An 18,985-nucleotide genomic window follows, 5' to 3' on the forward strand; every position below is an offset into this window, starting at 1 on the left:
CTCTGTCAAAGAAGAGGAGGTGTAATTTTAAGTGATCACAGAAGAAAAAAGTTGTTTTTTTCATGTGACTGATACTTAATAATCCTTTGACATGTTGAGTCCCTGGGGGTTTTTCAATAGATAGTGCCTACCTATGAAAATGTACAATGTGAGGGAGCGTTTTCCTAGTGCTGCCTTCTCCTGGCAGTATCTGGTTAAGAGAGCTACTCAAAGTTAGTGCCACTTCCCAGAATGTATTTAGCTCTGTCATTCTTACTATAATTGTTCTCCCACTTGTCTGCCCATCTCTACTCAGTTAGCACTCATAGAAAGGGAGATGTCAGAGTTATGTGAAGGGGTTCTCTGAAGTTATTCTGTGACTGTTGTCTGACCCAGCCGCAAATGAGCCTTTCCATGAAACATTGAACATCATGGTTCTGTTTGATACTGGACTTTCAGTATACTTTTTTTACTAGGCTGTGTGGTCAGTAACTACTGTTTTATCCATTTCTTCTGTGTGCAGATATAAATGACTCTTTAAGCTGAACAATGAGTCTTGCATTACATGATCTGCTGGTTTGTTGCCGTCGCCTTGAAAATGAGAAAGCTGTGGAGCGAAGGGTAACTAGTTTTCTTTTGGATGGTGTACCTCAAATAGCAATGAAGGGAATCATAAACAATTATTATTCTTGTACCACATTTTCAGAAGGAAATTGAAAATTTCAAGCGACTTCTCCGTGATCCTGAAACAGTTCTCCAGCTGGACCGGAATTCTGATTCTAAACAAGGAAAGCAACTCAACTGGGATGCTGTATTCAGGTAGTTCTTTGGTTTTGTTTGTAAATGGTCACAATTTTCCTGAATGGGACATCATTCTTTTTTTTTTTAAGCCTATTTTAGTGCTTATCTTTTTGTACATTGATTTAGAATTCTTGTCAGCTTATAAACAAGTAATGACTTACCTTAGTCTCCAAAGGAAGTAAGTTTAAAATGTCCAAAAGTGCCACACTTATCCCTTATAGAAAACTGCTGGGAAACTCATTAATGGGGTAGATTCTTTACTTGCAAAAATAATAGTTACTTTCTTCTATGGAAAATTATTCTTCACTTCTGATTTTCAGTCTGTAGTTCTTAGGTGGATTTCAGGTAGCTTTGTTAAAGTTTCTTGTGCTGCTGAATTCCTCAAGATACAGTAGAAGGACCGTGGCATGTTTGTAGAGGCTAATCTTTGGTACAGTCTGCTTAAGGTGTACTTTAAGATTGGATTAATGATGAGTGTGATAAGTTCTTACAGCAGCTTCAGCCAGTGGTAGATTTCATGGTAGAAGTTCATGTGAATTATTGCTTTTCATTGAATGGGTTCCTGCTTTCCATTATGTTCTTTTAGTTTGTCAGCATTGGAATAGTTTTTGTTATATTAACTTTGATTTATAAGGAAGTAGGACTGGAAGGCTTTCCCAATAAAAGTAATGATAAGTACTTCTTATTTTGTTTTATAATGTTGCAGCATAAATAAAAATACTTAGCAATGCTTTTTTTCCTAATTGTAAGTTGTATGTTTAGCACTGTGCAAAGTTTAAAGGAAAGTTTTGTTCCTACTCCAAGTTGCTTTTATCTTTAAAACTTGCATCTCCTTTTATAGACTGTTTTCCAGTCATGCTTGGACTGTTTGGTTTAGTCTTTGATAATTAGAATTGTGAGAAGAACAGGAACTGGCATTTTAGCCTAAACCAACATCTTCCTATTTTACTTCAGTCATAAATGAGCAGATCCTTGGTTAATCTCTCTTTTATTTTTGAAGTGTCTTGCAGAAATATTTCCAGAAAGAACTTAAAAACCTGCAGCTGACAAAACCAAATGCATCTGCTTCAACCCAAACTACAAGACAGAAAAAAATTCAAGAAGTTGGAAGCTTGGTCAAATATTTAATCAGATGTGCTAATAAACGTCAGTAATACACATTTTCATATAGAGATACTGGTTTAGTTGGGTACTTTGCTTTCAACTTTAAATTTAAACTTTGAAGTTACCAATGTAAGGTTCATCATATTTGCTTCCAAATGTTTGCTATTTAAATATATTAATGTGAATCTGTCACTTGTGCTCCTTATCTGTCCTTTTTGATGTTCACAGTGCCTTTTTCTAATTACACAATGTGTCTAAAACTGATATATCCTCCCACTGGTAATTCATATTTTAGAAACAGTTTAAGAAAATATTTCCTCATAGAACTGTAAGTTTGAGGGTTTTGTTGTTTTGTTTTTTTAATTAGATAACACTTACAAACAATTAATTACAGATTTATTTGGTAGAATTTGGGTTAATGAAATAATCTCATGTTGTTTCTTCATATAGGAGGACCCAGACTGAAATGTCAGGAACTTCTGATTTATGTCATGGAAGTTATAAGAGATCCAATAAGTTGTGCTGCTTATGGTTCTGACTGTAGTAGTATACTCCTAAAGGATATCCTGTCAGTAAGGAAATACTGGTGTGAGATATCGCAGCTGCAATGGTCAGGTAACATTTTTGAGCCTACTTAGAAATATGCTTTCCTTTTGTAGAAGTATGTTTTAGATGCGTTTTAATTTGTTTAACATCCTGTTGTGTGAGGTGGTGTACAAAATATGGAGTAAAGCTGTATCAGCCTCTTAAGGGCTTACACTTGAAGTAAACAAAGCAACAAAGATATTCTTTTCTTTCTGTGTACTGTTTGTCTATTCTTGCTGAAACATAAGCACTTCTGTACAGTCAGGTCATGTATGCATGGTCTGCACAGGTCACTGGACGAGAACACAGGCATGGAGAGGCAGTGGGTTGCTGTGTGGTGGTTAGTGTCTTTAGGAACATGGAAGTTAGCTGAGTCTGTGTATGGGCAAAACCAGGAAGTGTGGCAGAAGAAATGTTGACATTAGATCGTAAGGAGCACAGTGGAATTTAGTTACTGAGGTGAGGCAGGGCTGAAGGCCATAAATGTAGAGGAAGACAGACTTTAATCCAGTAAGTTTTTTTATTAAAGGAAGTTGCTTTTATTAAAGGAAGGGTATATAAACTTTGTGAAGGTTACTGTAACCTTTTCTTGTGATTCCACCCTAATGCTTGCTTATAACTTCAGGTACATTAGAGAAGTCAGCTTTTTTATTTATAAAATCAGGGATCTGTTGCTGTTGAAAATAAGAACATGGATTCCAGCTGTTAACCACAGAGTGGTGGTCTCTGTATCTTTAATGCAATATTTTGTGTCAGTATTTTTTAATGTAATATATATGTTTATACTTACCTGCATTTTTTGTTTTTATACATTTGCAGAGTTACTGACCCGGTATGGCAATTTATACCTCAAACCTTCTGGGAACATTAATAGAGTCTTAGTGGCTAGGATAATTCACACACTTACGAGAGGCTACTGCTTCCAAACAGATGGGTTGTGTTCTGACATGCTTGTCTTCTTTTCAAAAGCAATGCAGTATGCAAGGTACGTTGCAAGTGTTTCTTTTGTATGCTAGAAAATAACTTATTTTAAGTACTTGGGATAGACTTGAGTAATTACAGGTAATACTTCTTCAGGTATATTTTCTTCTGCCTTTGAATGTCAATTAATGAACTTCTCTAAAATACTAATGACTTCTGCATTTGTTAAGCAAATACTATTCTGAATGTTGTTACTTGCTAGTATTTGCGTTTAAACAATACTTATAAAAATAAATAAGATTATTTCTCTTGGAAGTTTAAATGTTAGGTTTGTATTACAGGCAGGAGAAGAATACTGCAGGCCTGGATCATATTGTTGGAGCAATGAATATCTTCTGCAGCAAGTTTGCTGACAACTGTCGCATACAGATTTGCAAAGTAGGGGAAGAAATTTTGCCTATGGTGCTTTACATATGGACTCAGTATAGACCAAAGGATTCCCTGAAAGAATCAATAATTGAGTTATTTCGTCTCCAAGTTCATATTCATCATCCAAAGGGTGCAAAAACTCAGGGAAGAGGTACAATGAAAAGCTTAATTTTTTTTTATTGCTTCATGTGGTTGTTTAAATTATTGTGCCAACTCTGAATTTTGATACTGAGTCATGGAAATATTAATGGTAGTGATGATTATTTGTCAGTAGTTTTATGCTGTGGATTAATATTGAGTGAAAGTGAAAAGGAGTTTTCAAATTATATCCGCTAAGACCATATTAATTGTGTTAAGTCCTTTAAAAGTTGGGGCATCTTTTAATTAAAAGGTAGTTTTAATTGCTAAATGAAAATACAAAGTCTTTGGGGAAAGGAAATAATAATTTAGGTTTTGTTTAGATTGCCACATGTATTGGTGTCTTACCAGATCTATTTAAACCCAGAAATTACTACTGTTAGTTGAGTCTGACTTACACTATAAAACTGGTCAGAGAGTACAACTCAGTAATTATGTTTGTCATTGTTTATTTTAGTTCTAGCATAGTTTTTTTTATACTTTGTACAAATCTATCCATTACCTTTAACTGTATTCTTTCCAGTTAGATGAGGAATTGTTTATTAGAAACTTAATTCCTACCCTAATTACTTCTATATGCTGATTAAGTTCTCTCTTAACTTTTTCCCTTTTTTACTTAATTTGTTCTAAAGTATAGAATTTGCTTTTCAGGCCTGCACTTGCTGAGCTTTGTTTGCCTTACTCAGATTTTGTCTGTATTTTGCATTGTCTAGGTAGGTTTATATATTGTATCAAGTGGGTGATACATGCCATCTTTTAATTGTTTTTGCATGTACAGGTGCACATGACTTTGCAAAGTGGCAAAGCATCTTACATAACCTGTATGATCTGCTGGTGAATGAAATAAATCTCATCAGTAGCAGAGGGAAGTATTCTTCAGGCTCACGTAATATTGCTGTAAAGGAAAATTTAATTGAGTTAATGGCTGATATTTGTCATCAGGTAACATTTTTATTTGAATCCATGTTTGACTATACTGAGCTGTATGCTTTGCTGAAGTATTCATACCTTTTGTCTGTGATCCGTGGTGTTTTGTTAGTTCTGTACGGTTTAGAAATGTATTATACTGTACTTCACTTGTGTTTCTTGTTAGACTGTAATTATTCCAATTTTCTTGTAAAGACTGCTACTTTTTTTTTTTTTGTTGTTAATTTGCAACTTCTAAATTTTTCTTTATGAAAGGTTTTTACAGAGGATACCAAAGTCCTTGAAATTACCCAGTCATATGCTGTTTCACAAAGAGAGCCCAGTGAGAACACGGTGCCAAATAAGCGCAGGAGGATTGAGCTTGGCTGGGAGGTCATTCGAGAAAACGTGCAGAGATCCCAGAAGGATTTTGATGTCATACCTTGGTAATCACATCTTTGCATGAAAAAAGTGTCACTGAAGATATCTTTTTACATTTAACATTCTCCTGAATATGTTGTGCATTTAAGTTGGGTGTCTGGACATGCTGTGATTATATACCTAAGCAGTGAACTTAGGTTGTCAGAGCATTTGGAAAGTTGCTCTTAGCTGGCTGTGTCATGATACAGTAACTATTAAAAGTTTGGCCATTTTGGACGAGTTCACACAGTTTTTTGTAATACCTGTCCTGAAAACTATTCCAAGGCCTTGCTTCTTACCTGGACCTTGACTGAGTGATACTTTGTTTGCCATGAGAGACCTCTGAACTATAAGAAACTGTTAGTGATAGTGAGGCTAGATGAGCAGTCTTTACAAGTAAAAATGTTAAAAATACTGACTCTTTAACTTTGGATAATAAACAAATCAGCTCAATACTGTAAAATGTAAATGAGATATGGCAATCAATGAAGGTTTTGTTTGTTTGTTCATTTACTGCTGAAAATGCAAATGTCTGTATATTTGGTATTAATTGCTTTACTTTGTGTTTTCAAGGTTACAGGTTACAAGTCAGCTAATATCCAGGTATCCCATGAGTGTTCCTAACAGTGAGCTGCCTGCCTTACTCAATGTCCTTCACCAGTTACTTCCTCAGCAGCGCCGAGGAGAAAGGACCCCGTACGTGCTGAAGTGTCTCACAGAGGTAGCTTTGTGTCAAAACCAGAAAACTGATTTGAAAAGCACCCACAAGTTGGAGCTCCAGAGAACCTGGGCAAAGATCTGGACTCTTACCATTCGCAGCGTAAGCCTTCAGCAAATGGAAGTGGAGACCTTTGGGCTGCTTGGAGCTATGATTCAAGGGAACCTTTTTGTAATGGATAAAGAGCTCTGGAAAATATTTTCAGGACCTGCATGCAAACCTTCAAGGTAAAATGGAATCTAGAGTAGTGTTGTGTGTCTGATTCGCATTCCTCTTTACTGTGTTACTCAATATTATTGTCGTTGTGACTGTGTTTCCATTCAAGAACTGCACATATTTGTGTTCCAAGCATTTGAAATTACCAAAAATATGTAAAAAGACTGAAAGCAGAGGCAGAAGAGGCAATCATGTTCACGTTTAGAATATACTAAAATTAAAAATGGACAAAAAATTTAAAGATATGACAGACAGATGTTGATTGTTTTGAAGTTAAGAAGCATATTTTCTCCTGAATTTTTATTCTGAAATAAGTACTCTGACATAGTCTTTAAGATAGGTAGGAAATGTCTGTAATAGCCAAGAAAAATAAAAATGCAAAGATTTTAATGAAGGAGTTGACCAGTATGCATGCTTTTTAACTTATGTATTTGATGCTTCCTGTGCTTGCAGAAATACTCACTTTGCTTTAGAGTGCTAATCAACAAATACTACATGGTTTCTCACAGATCCCCTGTTTAATTTTTGTTGCAGTTCTGCTGTATGTTGTTTATCATTGGTGATGTCTGCCTATTCAGTGCCAGAAAATTTGGACATAGGAATGGAACAGAACAGTTCTGAAAGAAATCTGGGTTCTGTGTTAAGGGAGGCAATAATGAAATGGCTCCTGTCCAGCTACTTGGAGGAAGAAATAGAAGAATGTGCAGAGTTACCTCCTGTGCTCCTCAGGTAAAGTTTTCGTGGCATAATTTTACATGTAAGCTCACCCTGGAACACAAAAAAATTCTGCAGGGAAAAACGTTATATTACTGCAGAATTCTGTTATAGTAAAGCTTAAGCAGAGTCTGTTTTCAGCTTCCTGTCGAATGTCATTCTGGGGATATAATTTGGTTTTCTGTCCATATCATGGCAGATATGTGACCTATGTATTAGAAATCTTCAGTGCAAACTTAAATTTCATTGAGGATACCCTGTTAATCTGGTCAGTGTTTGTGTGTGCTTCAGGAATTCCAAGAGCTTGTCTGATTACAAGAAAATATGAAAACATTTTCTTTCTTACAGTGATTTTCCTCATCTTGTATTACAAAAAATTCTTGTGAGCCTTACAATGAAGAACTGCAGAGCCTCCATGATCTTTTTCCAAAACGATGCTAAATGGTATGTTTTCAAATCAATCATTACAGGTACTTAAACTAGGAATGCTGCTGCATCTTTCATCAATGCTTTGGACTATATCCAGTTTCTTTTTAATAAGACTGAAATGTGTTCTGATGCAAGCTAAGACTTACGTGCTAGAAGTTAAAAATACTAGTTTTAGGGGCTTTTTGAATTTCTGCTTCAGCTGTGTCAAGTAGGCTGTGGTCAGGGACCCTAACACAAAGCAAATGCTGCTCCATAACCACAGGAGAAGGTATGATCTGTGTGCAGGCTTCATGTTTCCTTACAGTTCAGTTATAGCTGGAATGGTATTGTCCATTCCACAGTGAAAGTCATGTCAGAAAGTAAAGGTCAACCAGGGCAGAAGCACAAAAAGATAAAATATTTTATTTTGCTTTTTTATATTTCCTGTATTTAAATAAAAGTATTTCAGACTTGTAAGTTATATACTGGCTGCTAAAGTAAAAACTGTGTCTCTTCTTCAAGTGAGCAACATGTGCAAGGGAAAGAAGAAAATAATTTTTCTGGTGTTGAAGAGCTGTACCTGCAGACCGCATTTGATGAAATGGATTTTTTCATTAATTTTGGAGTAAATGTGGCAGATAAAAATGTGACTGGTTCAAGACTTGCCATCAACCAAAATCTTAGGGAAACACTGGAGAACTGCCTTTTAGCAATGTCAGAAAAGCTTTTAAGCAGTTGTGGTCCTAAGGTAAGTTAGAAATTGTTGCATCCTTACGTTTGTGCTCCCAAACAATCTATTTCCAGGGCAAAGTGTTCAGAGTCTGTATTTTGTGGTGATGAACTGCTGGTATTGATACTGTGTATTTGATATAGTCTAAGGTTGTTGCTGCTGAGCACCTTGTCCGATGTGTCAGTCTCTTGGCTGGTGTTCTGGGCTGCTACTGCTACACTGGTATTTTTAAAGAGGAGGATGCCTGTAAGTCAGCATTGTTCCAGAATGCTAAGGTAAGCAGTAATGCATTTGGGACCTATTAAAAATTAAATAAAGCATTGAATAGAAATTAATTAATAAAATTCTGTTTGTATTGGCACATTTTCAAAGCTCAGGTGTCTCCTCAGAAAAAGGCAGCTTGGAGAGGTTTAAATATGTTTCTGCTGCTGAAAGAGAGGAGTCACTGAAATTCTGTCAGTACACCAGCTCATGAGTTTTGCAGTGGAGATTATTCTAAATATTGATACATTTCTGAGTCACACCTTTCAAAAAATGGAAGTCATTGACATGTAGACAAAGGACTAATTAGAGGATATTTCATTTTTAGGTCTTCTATTCAGGAATTTAAGATAATTTGATGGTTCAAACCAGTATGAAGACTGCTATTGCTATTATTTTTATTATGAGTATTATCTGAAGTGGTTCTTGGCTTAAATACAGAAACCCAAAACTTACATTTTATGGAGATGTGTTGTATTTTTCTTTTGTGATGAAAATATAAGTGTTTCAAGCATGCCTAAGTCATGGTTTTGTCGCTACTTGAGCAAAATGAGCACAACAAAAATCACAGAAAAAAAGTGGATTCATTGATGCACGCTATGAATATTAAAGCTGTAGGAACAAGAATGTATGAATGAGAACCCATTCCTTTTGTGAAAATGCGTGTACTGTGCAGGTGCCAATGTATAAGGGCATTTCACTGAGGTTTTCTAACCATGTTGTATTTTTTCTAGTCTCTGATTCATTATGCTGGAGAAAGCATTTCCCAGTCTAAAAACAAACTAAATGAAGATACCCAGATCAACATGCTGAGGACCTTGATAATGCAGTGTACAAAATGTTTGTGCAATTGTACCAAGGTAAAGTTTATAAAGGAATTTAAATTTCTTTCTTCATTAATGAGATCAGGAAATTGAGTATATCAAACCTTTAATTCCTGAAAAAAAATTAATTAATCTATCTGTACCTCTTGCTTCCTTACAGAACAGTGCTAATAAGATGCTGTCTAATATATTCCTGCGTTTGTTAACATCAAAATTTATGAACGATCTGATAGATATCTGCCAGAATCTGGTAAGTACAGTCTTTCTTTTTCTGAATGTAGTGCTCTTCTGTGAGGGTGATTGTTTTTACAGCACAGTAATCTGGAGGCAAATCAAACAAGATACATATTACTGAAAAAAAAAAAAATTGAAATATGTTGAGTTTTATAGAAAATTGCTAAATGGAAACATTTCTGTTTAGTGTTTGAACACAGACTTAGGGTAAAAAGAAGAGCAAATGGATAACATTTGATCAAGGTGAGCATTCCAGCTCACATTAGAAAAACAAATTTATGCTGTTTTTCGTGTTTTTAATACTTTCTTGCAGTTAGAGGTATATACAAAAGAATCCTATACCACTAGATGGTTAGTGTTAATGCACTTGTAAAGGAGCAGGGTTTTTTGTGTTTATCATGTGGATATTAAATCTTATTGTAAATTACTCCTTTCCCATTAGGAAAAATGGAAGTGTGGCACATCACTGCACAATTCTTAAAACTTGTCTTGGGCACGTGGTGCTGTAGTCAGGTCTAGGTAGGCAAATTCCTGCTTTTCAGGTGAGGAAGAGCTGGGGGTTTTGCCGTGTGTTGTCACCTGTTAGGGAAAGTAATTATTAGTTTGTCCTCAGAAAGTCACATGCCTCCTTTTAATTACTTTCTAATTATAAAGTATGGTGAGAAGTTGATGACTCTTATGGAGAGAACTGTTTTTTAAAAACTAACACTGTCCTTGGCAGAGTCTAGAATGCAGAGATCAGTATCTGTCTGAGGAAGCTTCTGTCCTAAAGAGAATTGTTCATAGATAGTGCAGAGAAAACTGGTTTATCTCAAAGGATGAAATTCATAAATTCTGTGTCACCCTTACTGTCTTAACCTGTTCTAGCTCACTGGAAAACTGCAGTGTTTCTCCTTGTGCTATGATGGTGGAATTTCTTATGTCCCTAAAAAAAAATCTTTAAATGGCTGTGGTGTTTTTTTCAGATGACAGTTACTGGAAAGCCAAGTGTACTGGGAGAAGTGGATCTCAGCAATGATCTTGAGGAGAGTATAATGGAAGTCAATAACCAGTCATCTGATGGTTTGTTTGATGATCATTCAGTGACTGACATCAGTGATACAAATGAATCTGGTGACATGCAAACTGTAACAGGCAAGTTTTTTCTACCTCCAAACTACTTTCAAAAGCTTGTTTTTGCAAATATCTCTTTGCTTGAAAGTTAATAAGGTACAAAATCCTGCTGTGTTATTAGTAGTTGAAGCACATAGTGGTTGAACCGGGTACTTCCTAAGCAGTACTAATTTTCATCAGTGCTTTAACAATGTTAATGAAGGGTTCATGCTCATTTGGAAAGAAGTAGTTTATTTTTAATTTTATAAATCAAATAAGGCAAGAAGAGACACTAACTTTTTCAGCGTCAGACAGAAGTTTTGGCATAGAAAAGACTAGAAAATATGTCTGTAAAATGCTTGTCTCTCATTAGATTGCTTCATTATCTTAAAAATAGTCCTATTTAACTTTTCTGCTTCTCCTGATCTATAATTCTTGACACTATATCTGGACCTTCAGAGGGATAGGAGCAAGTACAAGTACTAATGTTACCTTTTGTTTTAAATTCTTACTTAAAATGCCCTAGCTGCTCAATAGCAAATGAACATAAAGGTTGCTTGTACTCTGTCTTTTTTGTGAACTTACATTAGTTTTGCAGAGACTTAAAATGTTACCACCTCTTCCATTGCCTTTGGAGAAGCATTTCTTACATGAAAATCTTACTTCCAGGTGCTTTGAGTCCATTAGCTGAAGAACAGTTGACAAAGCAGGATTTACTTCTCCTTGAAGTTGTGAGGTTCTTATGTATTTGTGTAACTACAGTCCGAGTTCAGACACTGAGCTTCCGAGCCTGTGATATTCGGAGGAGGCTGTTAATGCTGACTGAAGGCAGTGTCTTTGACAGCACTAAGCCTCTGCATCTGCACATGGTGAGTGTCAGGGGGTTTTACAGCAGATCCACTTCTGTAATTGTACTGTTACTAAATTTGCATAGTCTTCTCGATTGCACGTTGTCTTTTTACTGTCATCAGGCCTCTGGGAAGACTTAAAATGGCTACATTTGGTGGTTTTGAAGTGTGTTGAAGTCAGGGAAACAGCATTTGTAAGCCAGAAAATGAAGAGCTGAGAAGAATGTGTATCTTGCCTTTATAATTAATTATTTGTTAAAGAACTAGAAATAGTCTCTGCAGGAGAATATCATCTGTGGCTTAGTTTACAAAGGATATATTTTTTTACTGCCAGAACTAAAAGTTTGATGATGTGCATTACTGTGTAATGGTGTTTGCATGAAAAGATGACCAGTCTAACGTGCAATTGCTGACGATAGGTGTCTTCCTGCATGGTTTTGTGTAAGACCTAACAAAAAAGTTCCTAATTTTTCTTTTTGACTACTTATTCTTCCAAGTACTGTTTATCATTTTAGTTTTGTTTGGGCTTTTTATTCCATTTGGGTTTTTTAATTCCACAGTACTTGATCCTGTTGAAGGAGCTCCCTACTGAAGATCACCTCTTGCCTGCAGTCGATGTTGATATGCTTCTTAAGCCTCTTTCGTAAGAAAGAAACTATTCTGCATGTTTTAGATCTATTTCAGGGGATTTGGTGGCTTTTTCAACGTACTTTTTCTGTCTTTCTTTACAGTACTGTGTGTTCTTTGTATCGTCGAGATCAAGAAGTTTGTAAAGTAATCCTAAATAATTTGCTCCCTATAGCAGCAGGGTTGGCCCAGTTCAAGGAACCTGCTGAAGAGGCAGGGAATGCCAAAGGACAGTTTTTAACAGTTATTGGAGCCTTCTGGTATGTTATTTAATGTAGGAGTCTGTTGGACATAAAATTTTTGATTTTTAGTTTTTATCTTTCCTGTCAGTAAGAAGACTGTAGTGCTGCTGTGTGTCTTGCTGATTTTGTGTACTGTGGAATCTTTATGCAGCATTCAACTTCTCAGATTTTCTGTGTCATGCTATATTTATAGCAGAAAATTATTCCCTAAGATGGTACCAGAATAATAAACACTACACTGCTGTATATAAACAAGGACTGATTCTATGCTGAATTGCATCAGTAATTATGACAAGGGCTGAATTTCAACAACCCAAAAAGAATACTGTCTGCAATTGCCAATAAAAATGTCAAATCCTTCCAAACATGCCCATGGAGCACAAAAAAGTCAACTGCAAGCAGCAGAAACTAACTTGCTAGACTGTTTCTCAAAATTGTGGACGAATTTTTCCATTAATTGAGTATTCCTTGTTTTAGGCATTTATCTCAAGGAGGGAAATGCACAGCATCAGTAAGAGTGGCCCTTTTAAATTGCATGAAAACCCTGCTTGAGGTAATCCCAGATTTTCTGACAATCATTAACATACTAAATATTTATTTGAGATGTACTTAAAAACAGTGTATAAATATCTATAAATATTGCAAAGTATCTTCTGTAGATTTTGAATCACAATGTTCATTTTCTTTAGGTTGATCCTCATTGCAAGTGGGCAATCCTTAATGTGAGTAATGAAGATCTACCTGTGAGTGATGCTTTCCCAGATTTCCTTGCAGACAGTCACCATCAAGTTCGAATTCTTGCTGCAAAGTCAATTACCAGGTGATAATGTAGATATTTAGATATTTTTTCTGTTTGTAGGACTAATGCTTAATTACACTTAACTTGATGTCACTTCTGCTACTGCATAGTTGCTCTTTTTGATACTTCTGGAGCTGCAATCTTGCCAGAATATAAAAGCCTATCAGATTTTGTTGAAGTGTTCCAACTTTGCATTTCAATTATTATGTGATATGAGAGATTGATATAGAGAGAGAAACTGCTCTATAAGAAAATAAAAATCTATTAAGGCAATTAAGACAAATAATTATATTCAGAAAATCAGAATCATTGGTATGCACAACATACAGTAATTCTGTGGTGTTATGCTTATAATTACTGTTCTTTTTTTTTAAGTTTGTTTCAAGATGTGAAACAGAGAGATTCTTCTGGAATGTCAAGACCTCTTCCCCTGAAGCTTCAGCAAAAGGCTTTTGAGAATGCATACCTCAGAGTTCAGGAAGGAATGAACAATATGGTACCAACATCTAGTCATTAGTTTTTATCTAGTTTGGATGTTTTGAATAAAATTACCTTTAACATGATCATGTTTGGTTTTCTGAAAATATTGATTCTTCTGGACTTCTGGTAATCTGAGCTCATGAAACAGAGTGATAGTTGGGAAATTCCTTTCATATCCAGTCACTTGCAGTTTTGCCCACATTAGAAGTTTGTGAATTTGCAAACTATATGTTTCAGACTCTGCTCCTATTTATCATTCTCTATGTTGTTTACAGGTTCAATTTTACACTTAAAAATTATAGAAAAATGTAGCCTCAATGATCTAGAAAACATCTAAATAATGAATAAGAAGCAGTATAAATTATGTGTTTACATAGTATTAAACCAGATTTGTAAATTTCAGAAAGATCATGTTTCCAGTGGTATTAGAGCAGTGGTTTTTAAAACTGAGATTTGCTTCAAAATTTGAGCTATTCAGAAGAAGCTTGAAATGAAGGAAAAGTTACACTTCAGTGCAGTGCCTGGAAATGCAACAGTGTGATGTAGTACTGAGGAATTTCTTTATTTTTCTTTTAGTGTCTTTCACTTCTCCTCCTTCCTTGACACCATGTTAAGTCATCTACTTCATTGATTTCCCTTTTTTCTGTCATGCTGTTACCTACCAGCATGTCTTCTCTCTTCCCTTTGTCTGCTGTGACCTTGCTGCTGAGGCCTCCTCTCTCTGTCATCTTTTTCATCCCTCTTTACTGTCACCTCCAACTCTTTGTCATCAACTGATTTCTGTGTGGCTTTGAGTCTTTGTTCTGTCCCCTCAGCTTGGTGGTGTCTGTTAGCTTTTCCCCTTTCAATGCAGTTTCTTTTAATTTTTATTTAAACTCATCACTTGTCAACACAATGCCTTGATAGGGGGAGAACTGCATTTAAATAGCAAGGCAGTACTTCCCTATATGTCTCAAGGAGTTAAAAAAGGACACTTGACTTGTTCAGCAGTATATATGTCAGTGCCCTTAATTTTAAATTTCTGCTGATTTACTAACTAGGAAATTGCCTTAGCAGAATATTTGCTCAAGCTCTTCATAATTTCTTATTGTAGGTCAGGGGTGATGCCAGTCCTGAAGATCTTTTGGACAAACAGAGTAATGGCAAAGCAGTTTTGCTGATGCTTATAACCATGGTTCTGTGCTGCAGCCCGGTCTGTGAAAAGCAAGCTCTGTTTGCTATTTGCCAGTCTGTGAAAGAGAATGGATTAGAGCCTCACCTTGTGAAAAAGGCAAGTCTGATATTTCATTTGATATTTAGGTTGTAAATTAAGGTTAGGTTAAGATTGGAAGACTACAAGATGTTTTGCTCAGTATTGAAATTTGTTAAATATTGTAAAGGTATGACTAATGAAATACTTACATAACTGAATTAATTTGTCTTTATATTTAATGACTTACATAGAAATAATGAAATCATGAAAGGCAATTGTAATGGTAAATCTTGATTGTTCAAGGCACAGATCTGAAATACAAATAGACTTTTATACATTGAATATTGCAGATCTCATTTAAAACAATCATTGTACCCAGAGGAAGCAAGTTGTCTTATGTGGAAAATATGTAAAATAAATGCAGTGTATTGGAAGATGGTATGTGTCTTGTGGAATTCTATTTTGAAGTTCACAAGGGTGTACTGAAATGATTGCTGTTCATACTTCAGCCTTTCATGCCAGTAATTTTTTAAGTGCACGTGTTCCTTTTATCCTTTATTTCTGTTCACCGCTTCCTGTTTTTGCACACAGTCTGTACCCTGCAAAATGGGTACTAGCCATCCTTTCTTAACTCATATGGGTTAGTTGTAGTTCCTGGATTGCACTCTTCTAAGGTATGGCAATACAAGTAATAAAGTGGCTTATGCTAAAGAGGGGCTGAGTTACAGAAGTATTCATTAAAAGGCTAGAGGGTACACATGGAGGTGTAATATTGTCAGTTTGCCATAATACCATGTACTCTCTATACTATTTTTGCATTACTAATTCATGCATTTCAGGTTTTGAAAAAAGTGTCTGACATTTTTGGCTATAAAAGTATAGATGACTTCATGACATCACATTTAGACTATTTGGTGATGGAGTGGCTGAAAATAAATGACAATGGATATAGCCTGTCTGCTTTTCCTTATGTTCTTCTGAACTATACTAGCCTTGAGGAGTTCTACAGGTGAGTTTGTTGTATGATGAAAATATTATTTAGATTTTATGTACAATTATGACACGAGCTCTCAAGTTGCTAAATGTAGTAATGCGTCAGGATTTTGTTGTGAGGTGATGTATTGAGAACTTTTGAAAGGTATTCCAAGCATCATGTGTATTACATTTATGCAAGTAAGATTTTCTTTTTTGTGTGTGTGTGTGTGTGTGTGTGTAGCAGTGGCTAAACAATGATTGAAAGTTTAGTTATACAGTAGAGGAATGGTATTTACTATGTGATGCTCAAGGTTTTTTTAAAAAGTAATTTAAGGACATTTTGGAAATGTATTTACTACATGTAGGTCTTGTTACAAAGTTTTGGTTCCACACCTCGTGATTAGAAGTCAATTTGAAGATGTGAAATCACTTGCCAACAAGATTGAGAAGGACTGGAGACAAGTTCTGGCAGACTGCTTTCCAAAGTTACTTGTCAATATCCTCCCGTATTTTGCCTATCAAAGCCCTGGAAAGAATGAAGTAGCAGAGCAAAGAGAAATGGCTTCCAAAGTCTATGACATGCTTAAGGATGAAAACTGCTTAGGAAAACAGGTATCCATTTAAAATGTGTAAGTTGAGTTTTATAGTGTTTAACAGACCAGAAAAAAAATTATTATGTAAATAGTTCAAATTTATAGGTGTAAAAGAAATATTGAATTAAAACTAGGTGAATTTTTATCCCAAGGATTTCAAGGAGCTGTTCAATAGAAACTTTAAGGCAGAAAGTTGAAGCATAATTTTATTCATGATGCAATCATTTTTTTTTACCATTTATTGTACAACCCTGAGTTTCTCTGTTGTATGTCTGTCACATTTTCCTCTTAAAATATTTTGTAAATGTTTTATGATGAGTCATCTTCTCCAGAGGCAGACTGTATGTTCAGAACTAGTAGTAAAGTGAAACTTTTTTTTCTATATATTGTAGGAAAGCAGATTGTTCTGCTTGTTGCTGCCACAGAGAAGCTTAACCAGGCTTAAGTTATGAATGACTTGTGTGTCATGGATGATGGAACAAGCAGAGAATCTATACAAGTTGGCTTTCTCAGATGCCAAAGAAATAATTCTGAAATACATTTTTCTGACTAAAATGCTATTTTTCTTCTTGTAGCAAATGGACAATTTATTTCACAGTAACTTGCCAGAGATTGTGGTTGAACTGTTGATGACTTTACATGAACCAGCTGGTACCACAGTCGAAGAAGGGTCTCATCTAAGTAAATACACAAGGTATGTTCTTGCATTTTTTCTAAATGCTGAGTGTATTTGTGTAACACTGTGCATTAAAATGTGCCCTTAAGGCATAAGAAGAGGTAACCCTGCAGCTGAGAGGGTTTATTGTTACTAGTAGTGATATATCATAGTCGTACCTCCTCAGGTACCTACTCCCCAAGGTCAGGAGGGAGAAGCTCCATAATGCTGCAGCTAATGGAAGGAATGAACACTGGGCAAGGGAGTGCTGTTGTATTTTGTGTGGCACTGCCAATTGACATAAGTTCAAACCTACATTGACTTCCCTCTGTAAAATTGGTCAGATTCTTGTCTATGAATTAAAGTGATTTAGTGGTTTTTAATAACTTGAAGTCATGGAGGGGGAAAGTGAACTGGTTTTTAGTGCTTCCTGCAGTGGTGGCTCTTGTCTTTGGTAAGGAGATTGGTTAAGCAATGCCAAATAAACAAATTGCTAATTAATAGAAATAGCATAGTGTCATAAATATCTTCATGTTTATGACCTTTTCAGTCTTTGTTGTTGTCCTGAAATATTCCTATTTGCATAACAATTCTCCAGATTTTTATGTTCAGATACAAACCTTATGGAAAAACATTGCAGTTTGTAAAGTTCTTGAAGAAGATGCCTTTATTGTAAAAATAGTTAGTCGAAAGAGTCCAAAGCATTTCTTGGAAAATCTGCCAAAAGTTAAATGGCTGGGAATTCAAAAACTCTTCAAAGATTTTTTTTTTTGCAGTGCAGTGAGTTTATTAACAAACTGTGGTGTCTGCTTGTAAACAAAGCCCTTATTTTTAAGAAGGAAATGGTAAGAATAGGAGTGATAAAACTTAGTTTATGTGCCTTTATTACTACCATGATGCATTTCTTTTATTCTTGAGGTCCCAGAAAATTTCACGACCCTGTTTTTCCTCAACCAAATTGTTCCCACAATTACAAAATGCAGAAGATTTACCCATGAACTCTAATTGGATTTTTGCTCTAAGTACCTTAGATGAGACAAATGTGTGGGGTTTTAACAATATGATTTCTCAAAAAAAAAACCTAAAAGAATGTTTAGAAAATAGAGTTTTGAAAGCATCCATAGAGTAACAAGAAGCAGATACAAAATAAGATTATGTCACTTTTCTGGATGCTTTTGATTTTTCTTATTGAAAGTGGGTATTTTCTAGGAATTAATGTGTTTATTCGTCAAGAGGTACTGTATTAAATATAAGTGGTTTGACTTTTGAGAATAAAAACAGAAATCTCTTTTTTATTCATTTAGAGAACTGGATCCTGCTCCTAATCCTCCTCATTTTCCATCTTATGTGATTAAGGCCACCTTGGACTATATTAGCAGCTGTCATAAAAGCAAATTAAAAAGTATTATAGAAGTTCTTTCTAAAAGCCCTGTGAGTATGATGATGTATGAAAGTGAAGAATTTAATTCCTGTAGAATGTAAAATTTCTATTATGGGTACCCCTTAGTTAAATTAGATATTTTCGTCATTTCTATGTGAAGAAAATAAACAACCTTAGACCCTTTTCTACTCATTTGTTTGCCTTTTGAAGTGGAAGATGTCCTAAATTCAGGGACAGAGTTATGTGCATTATATAATTATATTACTTCATTAATTATTATATTATGTATGTAATATGTCTTATATAAATTATGTAATTATATGCATTATATAATCCATGTAAAGTAGAGTAGATTATTTTAAAGGTTTTTATTTTAAAATCTCTGTGTACCAGACACAGTTTAGAATGTGGCACATTTGTCACGTGTTTGAAGAATGTTTTAAAATAGTTATACTTGGTCAATTTTAACTAAATACAGCCTACAATTAAAATATCAAATTTACTTACTTTTACTGACAGTGTGAAAATTTTATGCTTAGGGATATTTTTTGACACTTGATTTTTGATTGTTAAAGACAAATATGAAGACGTAGGAAATTATACAGCCTTGCAATAAATCATAAATATATCACTGTCTTCTAAGTTTGTTCCTTAGAAGTGTATGTTTAAAGTTATGCTGTTTTATTGCATATGTTGTCAAGAACTTTATTTGC

The 18,985-nt window shown here is 35.1% G+C and overlaps 1 protein-coding gene across 3 annotated transcripts in view; it reads left to right on the forward strand.

Moving 5' to 3' along the window:
* The window catches only part of ATM (ATM serine/threonine kinase), a 56,574-nt gene that overhangs the window by 1,266 nt on the left and 36,323 nt on the right, over window positions 1–18,985 (forward strand). For all 3 annotated transcript variants that reach the window (XR_003945599.2, XM_030235124.2, XM_030235125.2), the window contains exons 2-28: window positions 503–600; window positions 686–798; window positions 1,781–1,926; window positions 2,335–2,499; window positions 3,289–3,454; window positions 3,732–3,970; window positions 4,736–4,899; window positions 5,140–5,309; window positions 5,857–6,228; window positions 6,752–6,946; window positions 7,280–7,375; window positions 7,862–8,087; window positions 8,213–8,344; window positions 9,065–9,190; window positions 9,315–9,404; window positions 10,354–10,522; window positions 11,150–11,349; window positions 11,889–11,971; window positions 12,060–12,215; window positions 12,675–12,750; window positions 12,887–13,017; window positions 13,372–13,492; window positions 14,570–14,746; window positions 15,508–15,677; window positions 16,009–16,255; window positions 16,812–16,930; window positions 18,196–18,322. Coding sequence is in view for 2 of the 3 variants with exons in the window: in XM_030235124.2 (XP_030090984.1) it covers window positions 529–600; window positions 686–798; window positions 1,781–1,926; window positions 2,335–2,499; window positions 3,289–3,454; window positions 3,732–3,970; window positions 4,736–4,899; window positions 5,140–5,309; window positions 5,857–6,228; window positions 6,752–6,946; window positions 7,280–7,375; window positions 7,862–8,087; window positions 8,213–8,344; window positions 9,065–9,190; window positions 9,315–9,404; window positions 10,354–10,522; window positions 11,150–11,349; window positions 11,889–11,971; window positions 12,060–12,215; window positions 12,675–12,750; window positions 12,887–13,017; window positions 13,372–13,492; window positions 14,570–14,746; window positions 15,508–15,677; window positions 16,009–16,255; window positions 16,812–16,930; window positions 18,196–18,322 (4,248 nt within the window). In the remaining variant the exon portion in view is untranslated. The remainder of the gene's footprint in view (window positions 1–502; window positions 601–685; window positions 799–1,780; window positions 1,927–2,334; window positions 2,500–3,288; window positions 3,455–3,731; window positions 3,971–4,735; window positions 4,900–5,139; window positions 5,310–5,856; window positions 6,229–6,751; window positions 6,947–7,279; window positions 7,376–7,861; window positions 8,088–8,212; window positions 8,345–9,064; window positions 9,191–9,314; window positions 9,405–10,353; window positions 10,523–11,149; window positions 11,350–11,888; window positions 11,972–12,059; window positions 12,216–12,674; window positions 12,751–12,886; window positions 13,018–13,371; window positions 13,493–14,569; window positions 14,747–15,507; window positions 15,678–16,008; window positions 16,256–16,811; window positions 16,931–18,195; window positions 18,323–18,985) is intronic.

Source organism: Serinus canaria, chromosome 1, assembly GCF_022539315.1.
Source record: "Serinus canaria isolate serCan28SL12 chromosome 1, serCan2020, whole genome shotgun sequence".
NCBI lineage: Eukaryota > Metazoa > Chordata > Aves > Passeriformes > Fringillidae > Serinus > Serinus canaria.